General features: G+C 39.1%; 1 protein-coding gene across 1 annotated transcript in view; it reads right to left on the reverse strand.

Moving 5' to 3' along the window:
- The window catches only part of LYPLAL1 (lysophospholipase-like 1), a 28,325-nt gene extending 28,144 nt beyond the window's left edge, over positions 1-181 (reverse strand). The window contains exon 1 of the mRNA XM_009894347.1: positions 43-181. Coding sequence (XP_009892649.1) covers positions 43-181 — 139 coding nt within the window. The remainder of the gene's footprint in view (positions 1-42) is intronic.
- Positions 182-13,609: the final 13,428 nt, after the last annotated feature.

The following is a 13,609-nucleotide window of genomic DNA, read 5'->3' on the forward strand; positions in this document are numbered from 1 at the left end:
CGGGCCTGGAGGGACCCCCGAGCCTTCTTCAGAGCTTCGCACCGCGGCTGCGGCGCCTGGCCTTGCTTGCCTGCCTGTCTGCCACCTCCTCCCCCCGCCCCAGCTCTCCTCGGCCGCCGCTGCCTCCCAGGAGCAGCTCTCCCGGCCCCAGACCCCGAAAAGTTTTCACTTTTAACGCCATGCCGTTAGCAAAAGTCGGTTTATGGAAAACGCTCTGTCTCTACAGCCCCCATAGGTGAACTGGGGATCAAACGGTAAAGGGGGGTCTCCTCTCTCATACCGTCTTACGTGTTTGGAAAGGCGATCAGGCCTCAGCCCGGCCAGGTGGGCACATGCCCGGAGTGAAGGCCCCGGTGGCTGGTGGGTGGCGGGGCCTCTGGAGGCTCCTTCGAGGCGCCTCAGGTGCCAGGCCTGAAAGGACCAGGGCTATAAAGGTCCGACAGACTTTTGAGAGCTCGTTTGACCTTAATCCATCACTGAGCACGGCTACTCTGCTGCTCTTGGTGGTTTCTAGTGAACTGCTGTAGGGGGATAAGGAGTGGGAGCTTGCTTTTGCACTTTTAGGTAACCTGAACACTTTCAAGATCATAAGACTTTATTTTTTTTATTTTTTTTTTTATTCCCCTGGGCATGTGTTGATTAACCACCTGCCTTGGTGCTTTGAGGTCTGTGGCAGTGGAACAAGGATGACCAGGCATAAACTCCGCTATTGCCGTTTCACTAGCCAGGTGCGGCGCGAGCCAGGGGGTGAGCAGCAAGTTTACAGATTAGTTTTGCAGTTCATCATGAAGTATTCTGGCAAGCCATAGGGGCACACCTGTTAGTCCTTAAAAATGTAATGAAACCTTAGCCTCTTGAGGTAGCATGTTATTACCTTCAGAATGGCCTGTGGGTTAAGTAGATGAAACATCAGTGCGTGTGTAATATGAAGAGCATGCTGTGCTTGTATTTCTGTTCAAATTACTGTCCTGACTACTATTTTCCTATATGTTTAGGCCATGAAATCTTAGGGCACCAGTTAAATGTAGACTGATAAATGGCATGTTATGATGCCCTTTCAGAATGTATGCAGCTGTCTTTTTAATGTATGTAGGAGCGTTCTGCAGCGGCTCCAAGAATTAAATGGAAAGAAAAAATCTGATAGTTGGGGAGATGAAAAAATTGTGTGGTGGGGAGGGATGAAAGATATATCTAAAATTTTCGCTGGTGTCTGTTGCCCGATTCAAGAATACAAGATCTCAGCAAAGTAGTGCCACGATGAACAAGTCAGTATTGCTGGCGCCTAATAGCTGAGACATACCTTACTTTTCATTTTGTCTTGCAGTATGCAAAAATAATTGTAGTATTTGAGTTATCAAGGCTCTTTTTTTTTTAATGAACTTATCAGGACAGTTTAATCATGATCACAGGACATAGTCACACATTAAATTACCCTTATGTGTAATATTTTAATTTATCCTGCCATCTTCCATGAGCATTGTAATTTTTGAGGGCTATTATATGTGAAGGGTGACTGAACAAAGGTACAACAGGGACATGTGGCTTCGGACAAACTCTTCTGCGCAGCTATGGCAATAAATTGTGATCAAGCCTTTTTAAAGCTTATGGTTTGTCATTCCCTGCCTCTGAGTTACAAGCTTGGAGGTACAAGATTTCTTTGTGCCAACAAATAAAGCTTGATGCCAGGAACAAAACAAAGGATAAAATAGCAGACCATGCAAAAATAGTACTCTAGGTTTGGAGGATTTTGTGTGTTGGGGTTTTTTTAAGAGAAACAGACAAGGCATAAGATTTATTCTTCTTTATTTTCTATTAAAAAATAAGCAAAGGGCTATCTTTATCTTCCCCTCAGCAGAGGGGACACCAGGGCTTCAGGGGAAAGACTAACATTAAAAAAAAAAATAAAGAAAAAAACAGACAACTACATAGAAACTTGTGAGAGAATAGGAGCTCTGAACAAATGTAAATGGAAAAGAGCTGAGTTTTAATTCTGGTAACGACAAATTTACTCTAATAGCTTGTTATTTATACCAGAGGAAAAGCTTTTCACGGGGTGTGTTTAAGTACATGATGAATGTTAATGATATTAAAAATGTAATTTAGTGGTAATAAAAAAACCCGAAAACACGGCAAAAGAACCTTCTAACTGTGATAGGTCTGAATCAAGTGCTCAGGAATGGCCAGGAGATGATTCTGTTGTTTCTGGGAGTTTTCTGTTGTCAGAGGGGTGATAGAGTCCGATTCTCTGCCAGTTTTGCCTTCTACCTGAAGGAGGGAACGTGCTAGGAGTAAGAACTAGAAAAGGGTTGTAACTATTTCTCTGGGCCAAACCAATGAAGCCTGTGAAACAGATAGATGTAACCTATGAACACCATGAAAATCGTGTCTGCTGCTAAAACCTAGCCTTACTAACTGAAAGGACTATCCTGAATGAATTAACTATGTTAATAACTGTAGAAAATTATATGCAAGATGAAAATAGCTTGCAAATTTTGTTAAACTAACATATGCTTAAGTTCTGATGCTTATGGTTTTTTACAAGTCTTTCACTTCTGACATGTAACATCTCCGAAAGGAATTTATTACATTTCACAGCGTCAATAAAATGTCCTCCCACACCCTTAAAAACATATTCTGTTGCAATTGCTTCTCTTTTTAATTTTTTTTTTCTGGGCTTAATGAAATAAATGGCTTAAATTTCAACTTTAATGCTAAATAAATATTGAAATGTAAATGTGTGGCCATATTTAAGTTTTCTAAAGAAAGTAAATGTTAAGTGTGAGCTGCATTTTGTTCTTTAGGATAGGCTCTTGCTCACAGCACACTCTGTTCTGACTGTTCTCTCACACTGACTCTATTTAGAAGAAACCAGAAGACTTTAATTTACTTGCAACCATTTTTATATTTTTCTCATTTAAAATGGCTTTGCACTTTAACATTAACTGTAGCTGAAAACAGTATGTTGCAGAGTAATTTTTATGTCTGGCATGTGTACGTATATAACATCCAGAAACACCATTATAACTGTCTATGCAGAACTAAGGCTCTTTCACCCCACATTGAAAAATAGTTTGTAGGTATTGTATGGTTGCTGTTGGTTTTTTTTTAGTAGGTGAGTTAATCAACAGATGCTTCTGTGGTGATTACAAAGAAGTACATGATTTGAAGTTGAATATATTTTACATTTCGGTGATTTTGACAGAAGCAGGGATTTTGGTATGGCAGTACAAATACCAAGTATTTGGATCTTTCCACACACCCCCTTTATTTCTTTCTCAGTATCATGACGTTATCATCACCATAGCAGAAGATCACATTATTAATATCTAGTCTTTATTACTTGAGTGATGGCTATCCTATACTTGCTTTCTTCAATATTAAGGTATTAAAATTAAATGCAGAATTTCTTTCACTCTTTTGTATATTCCTTCCCTCTCTTATCCTTCTCCCAGTTTTTTACAGGCTGAAGAAGCTGTCCACTATTTTTAAGACCATAGTGCCAGTTACTGTGGTCAGATAAAAATAAGCAACTATCCTCAAATTTGCAGGTGGTTCCATTCAAATCAATGGCAGTGCTTTGACATAGAATTTATATGGCATGGCGTTTTTTTAGGTCTCCTCTTTCAGTGTACATCTTGGCATAGTTTATTCTGAAAAGTTCTTGTAAACAGTTCTCTGCACAACTGCCCCAGTAGAGGCAGTGACTGTGTGCTATTCAGGCACACAACCTAGTGGTCCATTTATCATGCTAAACTATTCACAGCCATACTGAGCCAAACAAAGATGCATTTCCATGCCTATTTTTTAGTTAGAAAATCAATTTTTTAGCAAATTATCAATGTTTAAAATACGTAGATTTTGAAAAGTTGTTTTCCTGTCCAGTGAGAGATAGATTTTGATGCCGAATTCTCCAGTTCCTTACTAGAAAAAAAAAGCTCCCTGGCTAGGCTACGTCCCTAATATTGTGCATCACAGGTATGCTTTACCGTGGAGTTGGGTGGGGGAAATCAGTCCACAAAGAGAAAAGCAGGTTGCGTTCTGCATCTCTGGCACAACGGGATCTTGACCCAATGTTTCTAGTTACCACAGCAAGGCAAACAAGTAATAAATAAACAAATCGTGTTCTTTTTGGCCCAAGAGATAATTGGTATTTAGGGTCTTGTGAGATAATTTTGCTGGCAGGAGCCAGATATTTACTGCATGCCATCCAATTTGTTTAAAAACAAATGAGGGCACAGTCCCAGGGACAACAGGAGGCAGTTTTCTTCTTCAGAAATCTGAGCCTGCTGCTAGCCAGCAGCTTGCCAAAACAAATCCAGGCTTGGCTACATTGCTGGTGTCTATGTGTTTCTTCTGCTTGTTCTTTGCAGCGGGTTTGCTGCTTCTGAGTCATTTGGACGTCCACTCAGCTGCTACATCTGCAGGCATCTCCCAGGCAAGCTCCTTGGCCCATCTTGTTCAGCTTATAGCCTGCTGGAGCCTGGACGGATGTTCCTCAACAAGAATTCCCCGAGGAATCTCGCAGACATGCTTGGGGCTTACCAAAACCACGTTAACAGTATTTTCAGCAAATAGTGAAGCTGCTTTCTATTAATATGTGGACTAGTGGTGTCTCCCTTTTATTTAATACATTGGTGATTAGAGCTATGGCTGCTAACTGGTACGACTGGTTTTACACTGACTTGACAGTTTCTGGCAAAGCAGCTTCATATAGCAGAGAGTATTTCAAAGATGCTCACTCTGGGTAGTGAGCTCACCTTGGCTGTGGGAGATGCGAGTTCAGGACTTTTAGAGGAAGTTTGAAGTGCCATGGGAGGGTTTGGCCCCGTTGGAGCTTCGTCTGTGGGAAGATGTCGGTACTGGGACTACAACATTATTCCAGTCTTCAGTAAAAATTCTGGACTCAGAACGAAGGATCCTTCACTGAGTTAACCTGTGCATCTGGCAAGTTTATTACATCTTATGATTTTGTCATGTGTTTTTGTATTTCTCTTCAGGACCAGTGTTCTTGCATATATGTTACTGAATACGAATCTCAGGTTCTTGTTATTTTAAAAGAATGTAAGCGCTTTTGAACTGAGGAAAAAGCTGTGAAAACATAAACATTAAAATCCAGACTTACAAGAAAAAAATCCCAAGATTCCTATTTTAAAACTCTCATAATTTTGACTCTTTTTTTTTTTTTTTAAGTTCTGATTTATGAATTAGGAACTCTTGAAATTAACAGGAGTGCTCTAGTGAGATTACTGCACTGGAATTCATAAATGAGTGTGCCCAGAGCTGTGCTGCCCCGTTCTGCGTTCATGTGTATGTGAATCGGAAGTGTTAAACACATCACACTCTCAAATAACATAGCTATGCTAGCGAGCTCTCTCGTTTGCTCCATAGAAATGCAGTCTGTCCAACCAAAGTATCTCGTGTCGATGTGGAGCACTTTTGCCAGCATAAATTGGAAATCTGAAAGAGGGCTTTGCTCATATAAATACGTTGGCAAGACTTTATACGGTCACAACAAAATCTAAATTTGCTTTCTTAATGCTAAAATCTGGTTTTGGTTACATTACTGTCAGTCTGGAGTAACTGCCTCTGGTTGACCCAAAGATAAGTTGAACCCAACAAAAGAGTCTTTTGGACTCACAACCCTGTAGTGACATTAGAACATAGAAATGGCAGAAATCGCCTTTTTAATCTGCAAGTAGAATGTATCTATGTTCACATTAATTTTGGTTAATTTACCCCTTCTGAGCAGGTAAAACGTAGACATTTGTATCAACACTGGAAGCATATAATACAGAACTCCCTGACAGACCTATTTGTTGCTTTCCTTCTGCTTTCATACCAGTGGGACTTTCTTCGTATGGCTTCCACATTTTGGCATTTGTTTGTCAAAAACGGGGCGTAGGTGCAAGCATTTTTTTGGGTGCCAATTTACGTGATGCCATAAAGCAGCTTTTTTCATTTTTCAACACTTACTAGCTCAGCTCCTCAGCTGTGCAGCACCACACCCTGGTGTGAAACTTATAGAGGGATAATTCTGACAGGTTTATACTGGCCTAAATTTATTGCATTTCATTTGGGAAAATGAGTATCTTGTTCACATTTCCAGTACGATTTCATGACTACTTGACAAGATCAACCACCAAGACCTTTGGAAGACTGGAAATCAGGGGGTGTCCTAAAGATAGATGGTTCTACTTTCAGACAGTGGATTAATGGAAAGCCCATTTCTTTACATTGAATGTGTTATGTTTTAAATTATTTTAGTGTCAGTGCACCAAATTCTTCCAAAAGAGACTGTCCAACATGTATGTGCGTACACACATATATAATGTTAATATTGAGGTAAGCTGAACGCTGCAATACTGTACTCCAAGCTTTTAAGATAACACTTGTGATGCCTTAAGATAAAACACTGTGGTGTATCTTTTTCGTCATAGACGAGATATGGTGTAAGGACATATGATGCATCAACACATTTTTCCTACATGAACATTTATGATTGTCTATAAAACCAATGTGCGGAGTGACTATCATATATACATTTGTTCTGGTTTATTTATTTTTCTTAAAGGGAATATGTCCCAAAAGAGTAGTTCTGTAATCTCTGATAGTAAGTTCTGGATGTGCTATTTTTCCCAAGTGCTAAGGAAAATATCTATGGTTGGTCCTTACTAATTTGTTTAATTGGACTTGAAGGGCATGGATATCTTTTTCTAGGTCAGTAACACTGGCCCTTTTCTGTAGTCAGTAGAGGCAATGGGTCTTCTCTGTGGTCTATGGTAAAGGGTGCCTATGGCGATGAGCTCAGCTATATCCATCTGAAGTCTGGACATCTCAAGTTAGGTGAGATTAAGCACATCTGCAGTTTCTACTTTGGTTTTGTGTTGTTGGATTCCAGGTCATGGCTGTATCGTTATTAGCAGGCCACTGAAAGTGATGTCTCTTAAGAAATCTAATTGGGTCTCAGTTTGGATCTCTCAGCTCTCATTGGAGCGTGATCGCTGTGCGACAGCAAAATAGTTATGACCCAGATCTGTCATATCCAAAATCTACCTACATTTTTAAAATCAGCACCATCAAGCTGGCCATAACAAGGAGGACTTGTTTTGTTTCCTGCAGCAGAGGAACTATGGAATTGGAGTATGAAAAATATGAACAGGTCACTGTAGAAAGGTTACCCCCTGGGGTGTTGGATCTGCTCTAAGCCTGGGTGTAGAGCAGTTTTTCCATTACATATCTGAAAGAATTCTCACACATGTGAAAACTGCAAAACTGGGCCACCTGTGGATAACTGAATGACTCCATTCTGAGTCAGTTAGCACAGAGAGAATTATGTAGAAAATTACATAATTAGATTTTCAGACAATGTGCAACATGTACATCACATTAATGTAACATAATGAGTGTTTTCAGAAACAATTGCGAGGAGACCTAAGCATGCATTATGTGAACAAATCCAGCATGAAGCGTTATGTATTATACAGGTGTGAATTGCTCACTGTTGTCTTGAATTGTGACCCTTATTAGATACCTGTGAATTACAATATAATGTGATACATTAACGACATTAGAACCATATCGCATTAAAAGAACTGACCGCAAAATACTTAAGTGCTTGAATTAAGAAGATCCTTGTCTGGATTTCTATGCTTTCCTTTATGCAAAATTTAGCCAATATTTTCAAATGAATTGTATGTTCTTTCAGATTCAAAGGGAATTACTCAGTTGAATAAACCCTGCTGTAAGTTGGTCCTGTCCAAATGAAAGCCAGTGTTACGTGAGAGCAGTTACTTTTCATGGTCCTTAGCATAAACCATGTGATGTTGGGAAGTTCTGAACGTTTGAATATGCTAATTATTCTTCCCGTTGCTCTGTGGTAGATGCTGTTTTGCTATATAAATTGGCTCAGGAATCTGCATGTTTTTGTGATGTGCTAGTTGCCATCTGCTTTGGAGATATTCCCGTGCGCTTTTGTTGACGCAACAGCTATAGTGTTTTCAAATGTTGATGCTATGAAAATGTAATGTGATTGGACTTGGACAGGTGCCTTAAACAGACCACCCAACGTATTTATTTTGCTGCCAGTCAGAACAGGCAAACTCATGGGTAAAATGTTGAAGTGCTTTGAACTTTCCAGATAGATAGTGAATAATTTGCGGTTCATTTTAAAAAAGATTTTGACAGTTCTGAAAAAAGTTCTGCTTAACTAAAAGCCACCATTGTGATCCAAATATTCAAATCTTACTATTTAATTTGATTTTATTTTTCAGTTTTGTAATTACTTTTATGAAACAATTCCACTCCAATGCCTTATTTTTGGTAGGAGAGAAAAAAAACTTGCTAAAGAGTAAGCTGGAACAGTATAAATTTATCAATATTACTACTCTAAGTCAAATGTGGAACAAGCAGCTATATTTGCTTATGTTTATAAAATGGCTGGATTTGGTGCACAAGGTACATCAAAGATTCTGTATATATATATAAAGAATGTTCAGTGTGGACACAGATGCTTAGATATGGTGTGGACACTGAAGCTTGGATATGCTTATGTCACGAACGTACTTGGAAATTAGTGGTTTTAAATCCAGTAGGAACGTATTATCATTGCCAGTTCTAGAAAAATAACAAAGTCAGGGTTCAAACCACTAATACAAAGTATATACACAATAATATACATTCACGCATGTGTTGTTAACGTATTTGATGTCTTGGTTTTAACTTAATGGTAAGCAGAGGCAAAAACTTTGACTTGAAGTCTTAACCTTTTGAAGCGTTACGGACTGGAGGTGACTGATACAAAATTCCTGGGTAGAAAACTGGTGGTTAAAATAGATTGAAATATAAGTGATCAGAGTGAAACAGAGTGTTCTCATTGCAGATCCGGAAAACTATCTACTTTTGGATCAAAAAAATGTATTTCAGAACAGGGACGCTTCTTGTGGTAACTGATATCACAGTTACCAGAGACAGAATAGCACAGAGGGGAAAAAAAAAAAGACTGAGTGAAAAATAACAAAGCAGACAGTCAGGATCTTGTTCTCTGAAAGGTTAGGTGCAATTAAGAGTAATTCATTTAAATTATGGCACTGGAAGATTGGCATAAATGGTCACTTGCATATGGTCACTTCAGCAGAAAGCATGGGAATTGGAGTTTAATTTTGCGGTGACCTTAAAACAAAAGAAGCTTGTTTTCACAGAAATGTTCAATAATCATCCTTAAAAAGAAAATATGTGCTGTAGAAAAGGGATTGCCTATGAAAATTTTCATAAGGAGCAAGAGAATCTTTAAGGATCTTCAGAACCATAGCCACATTTTGGACTTAATATTAGCTGGTGATGTGCCAGAGAGGAAGAGAAGACTTAGGTGTGGTTGGTTGTTTCTGAAAAAGAGATAGTGTTGGCAATTATTAATAAGAAAAATGAAGTCTCGAGAGAGGATGGCCTAATGGCAGAGCTATTAGCTACATCCAAAAAGATGGTCTCACATCCTTGCTGAAACGTTCAAATTACATGAGAACACAGTGTGTTTTCCCAGATGGGTGAAAGAGAAACTTAATCATCTCTGCCTTTAAAAATGATGACAGAAATAGCTGAGAAAATTATACCTCAATTATCTTGATCAATCTCGTAATAAACTCTGCACACAATCTATCTGTCTTTGCTAGGAAAGAGGTCAGAAAGAAAAAATACGCCTTTTTTTAAGAGGACCAAGACGAACTTGGGGTGAAGTTTTTTCAAATGAGTGTATTTATTTATTAGAGATACTGTGGGAGCAAAAGTGGCTGCTCTCTATGTTTTGTTTAAGTTAAGCAAAAGTTCACTACAGGATCAGGTAGGAGATTCCTGTCATAGTCTTGTTTTATAATGAACAAAATCAATATTTCATATTGAAGAGTCGCATCCAAAGTTTTGCAGTAAGGTCTTGAACAAGCAAATGCTAATTTACAGGGGCTCAAACAGCAGTTGGAATGTGTAAGGATTTGAGCTTCTCTTTGGTTACTAATCATGACACGACTTTTACATCATGTTTTGCTATTCAGATACCGAGAATGTAAAATTCCGTAACATGGTGCAAGCGTTTATTACCTGTACACATAGGTACAATTGTGTAGGCTAGACTAGTGCAACTCAGATTCGGGTGTATTTTATATGTGCACATAACACCTTTGGGGATGCTGTCACAGTGACTGTAAGCGCACATTGTTGTTGGACTTCAGTTAAAGAAACACACTGTTATGCATCCGGTGTCAATGCTTAGGAATGCAGAGTTTTGGGGTATTAATAGTTAAAACAACAAATAAAATCCTATTGATTAGATTCTGGGGTGAAATTCTCTTCTATTCCTCTCTGTCCTGGTCGCTGCCATTCTGTGTGGTAACTATTTGATATACTAAATGCGACTGTTAGACAAAGCTTTTTTGCTGATTCTTGCATTGTATGGCCATTTGTAATTCTGAACTTCAGTTTTAGAAAGGCTCCAAAAATCCAGGCCGCTAATGACACTTTTGAATCAGCTGAAATGGTTTAATGTTAGAGCCCTTGTGATAACAATGTAGAAGAGTTACTGGTTTAGACACCCTGACTTCTAAGTTTTACCGGTACCTTTCAGCCTTTTGATGCATGAGGATGGTGTGTGTGGATTTACTAAAGCTTTCAATTTTACTATATTTTATTAATGGAGAAGCAAGAAAACTTGAGTGATGCTCAAATTCTCCAGTGCCTTCTCTTGTCAAAAAGCTGGGGGAGGAAGGAGGAGAGAGACATTACTGACTGTGAGTCAAAATTGTAGATTTTGATCTAACTTACGGGGCATACAAGTATAACTCCTTTTGATATGGTTTTGTTTCGTAACGGCATAGAAAACACTTATCAAAGTTTTTAATATTAAAGCAAAACCTTCAGTGAATGAAGTCCTGCCCTAATACTTAACCAGAATGGGAAACCTGCAGTTTGCACATCATCCATGTGCCAGAGCATTTGGTAACACTACAAACGGATCTGTTTTACAGAGTTGGTTCTGATACATAAAAGCTGTGACTTCAACTCCTTTCCCCCTTTTAAAATTTCTAGTGATTCTTTTTTCTCAATACTAGTGTTGTTATATTTGTTTCCTAAGGGTATCCAGGTGTTTTAACAGGAATAATGCAATTATTGAGACACTTCTTTTCTGCATGCCAAATTCATTGAATTAATCACTGTACGCAAGTGCGGCTCAGCAGTGTCCAGCGGCAGTAATGGGATGCAGCTTCTCAGTGACTGGTTTCCAAGCTGGCGGAGAGCCATGGGGAGTGACAGCCATCACCATCTTCTGCTGGTTTGGCTGTGGGACACAGGGTGAGAGCTGCAGCACACTTGGGCCAAAACACGGCAGAAACCCCCTCATCCATAGTGGGCGGTAATCAGCAATCATCCAAGCAAAGCAGTAACGAAACCATGTTGCTTCTTGCCCCGAGACACAGTCTGTTGAGAACAACACGAAAACATCTTCTGAAGACTGGGAAAAGAAACTTGGACTGAGAGTTGTCCTATATGTAAACAGAAGGTTGTCGTCCAATGTGTTTGGGCAGTATCTGAACATGCGAGTGTTGTGCCTCAGGGCAAAAATTAGCAGAACTGAGAAGGAGTAGAGCTGTTGAAGAAGAAATCGAATGTACTTGCATATTTTTAATGAGAGTAAAGATTTAACAGTACTTTCAAAGGCTGTGTCAAAACATACATATTTTGGGCACAGGGTATATGTATTTATTCAGCTCGTCTTCAGGGAGTAAACATAGAACCACACAGTCAGCAAGTGTAAATCAATGTGGGACCAATAAAGCTGTTGAGAACCAGGGCCATAGAAGTGTCCAAGTTTCAAATTTAAGGACAGATCCGTACCTTTAGGGTTTTGGATTTTCAGTTCAGCTTTAGGGCTAACTTGAAATAGAATAAATCAGTTTGAGAGGTCAGGTGGGTTTTTAAAAGCAGAAAATACTCTTGGTAATGGTGTTCTTACTTCTGAAAGGTTACCATCCTTTGTGAGTGGTCAGGCATAATATGTCAGTGCCAACATCTTCAACAGTGGTAGCTCCAAATAAGAAATTTGTTTGTGTAAACCTGGTAAGCATGTATGCGCTTCTAATTCCACTGCAGGTATCTGGCTTTGGCTTCATATACATTTGGTGTCAGAAGAATGAATAAAGTAATGATAACACTAATAGTAACAAATAGTTGCTCTTTTACAGTTGCTTTTATTCCATATGCAGCCTGCACATGGACACGTCCAAGTGTCTTCTTTTTATTTTCTTGTTATATTTATCTCATCCCCTCTTCTCAGTGTTTTTATATTTTATTTGCAGTATGAAAATACTTAAATCACTGTTGCAATTTGGTTTTATTGCCCAGTGTGACCACTTATTCCAGGTGTTTATTTATCTTCATGAAAAAGGTTCTTACTGGATTTTATTCATGTTTATGTTTAGAATGCTTCTGCCACTTTTCATGGCTGTTGGGCCTCTTGGATGGGAGGATGTTTTACCATGTGCATCATTATCACTTCCTTCATTATTTTGTACACATCTATTAGGTCATCCTAAATGTTTTTCATCGTCACTGAAAATAAGCTTAACGCATAACAGGTGTGGAGCCAGATGGGGAGAGAGAGCTTGAAAGAAAAATACTAGTTTATCCACTGCAGTGCAGTGGAGAGGTCTCTCTCCATCAAACAGCACAAGCACATATTGATGCAAAGGGGGGTATAGCCTTCCTAGCCCACTCCCTCTGTAAATGCTCCTCTGCGTAAGTGCTTTGCTTTGAAGGTCCATATAAGGGCCATGTAAAGCAAGTAAGTCTTCCAGGTCCGAAAACTGTAGGTCACTGACTATCTGACTGTCATTCATAGCTCTTCACAGCCTGTTGTGTTATACTGAGATTTAATATTGTCTTAAAGCTTAGCATCCATTTTTCCTTTCACAGACAAAAGGTGTAAACAAAATAGGTCGGGGGTTAGCTAAGTGTTTCTGAGCTGGCTTGGGATTTCTCTGGACTAAAGGGTGTGAAAACATTATTATAATGGCTTTATAGCACCCTACTCTCTGGCATCAAGTTGACCCGAATTTAGTAAGTGATCAGAAAACAGCTGACTCCCAGTGATTCCCAAATACCAGAAAGGTGCCTTTAGGATCACTGCAGCCAGGCAAAATTTGCAGGTGTTTCATGCCTCCTCTTGCAAGCGCAGCAGCCTGAGCCAGCCCCATAGTCACAACTGGGAGAAAAGGTGGACAAAGTGACACATTTTATCCTGCCTTTACCGTCTTTGCCTCCATTTGATGCAGATGAAGATCTGCCCCTAAAAGAGTAGAGATGCATTTCAGTTCCTGTAGGATTGGGCTCTAAATCAGGAACAGTAATATAATCCTTGTTTTTTCCCTTCGTTCTCTATACTATTATTAGACTATTTCCTTTGTCCCTGTTTCTCATTTTTTGTGCATTTTTAGGAGACCACTATTATATTTTTCTTTTTCTTTAATGTGAATATGTCTAAAGAGCCCATTGTTGTCAGTTGAAATATTTATGTAGTTTAGCATTCAGTAATTCCATTTGCTCCTTTAATTTGATCCTTTAACTTACT

The sequence above is a fragment of the Charadrius vociferus genome, unplaced genomic scaffold (assembly GCF_000708025.1).
Source record: "Charadrius vociferus isolate BGI_N301 unplaced genomic scaffold, ASM70802v2 scaffold261, whole genome shotgun sequence".
NCBI lineage: Eukaryota > Metazoa > Chordata > Aves > Charadriiformes > Charadriidae > Charadrius > Charadrius vociferus.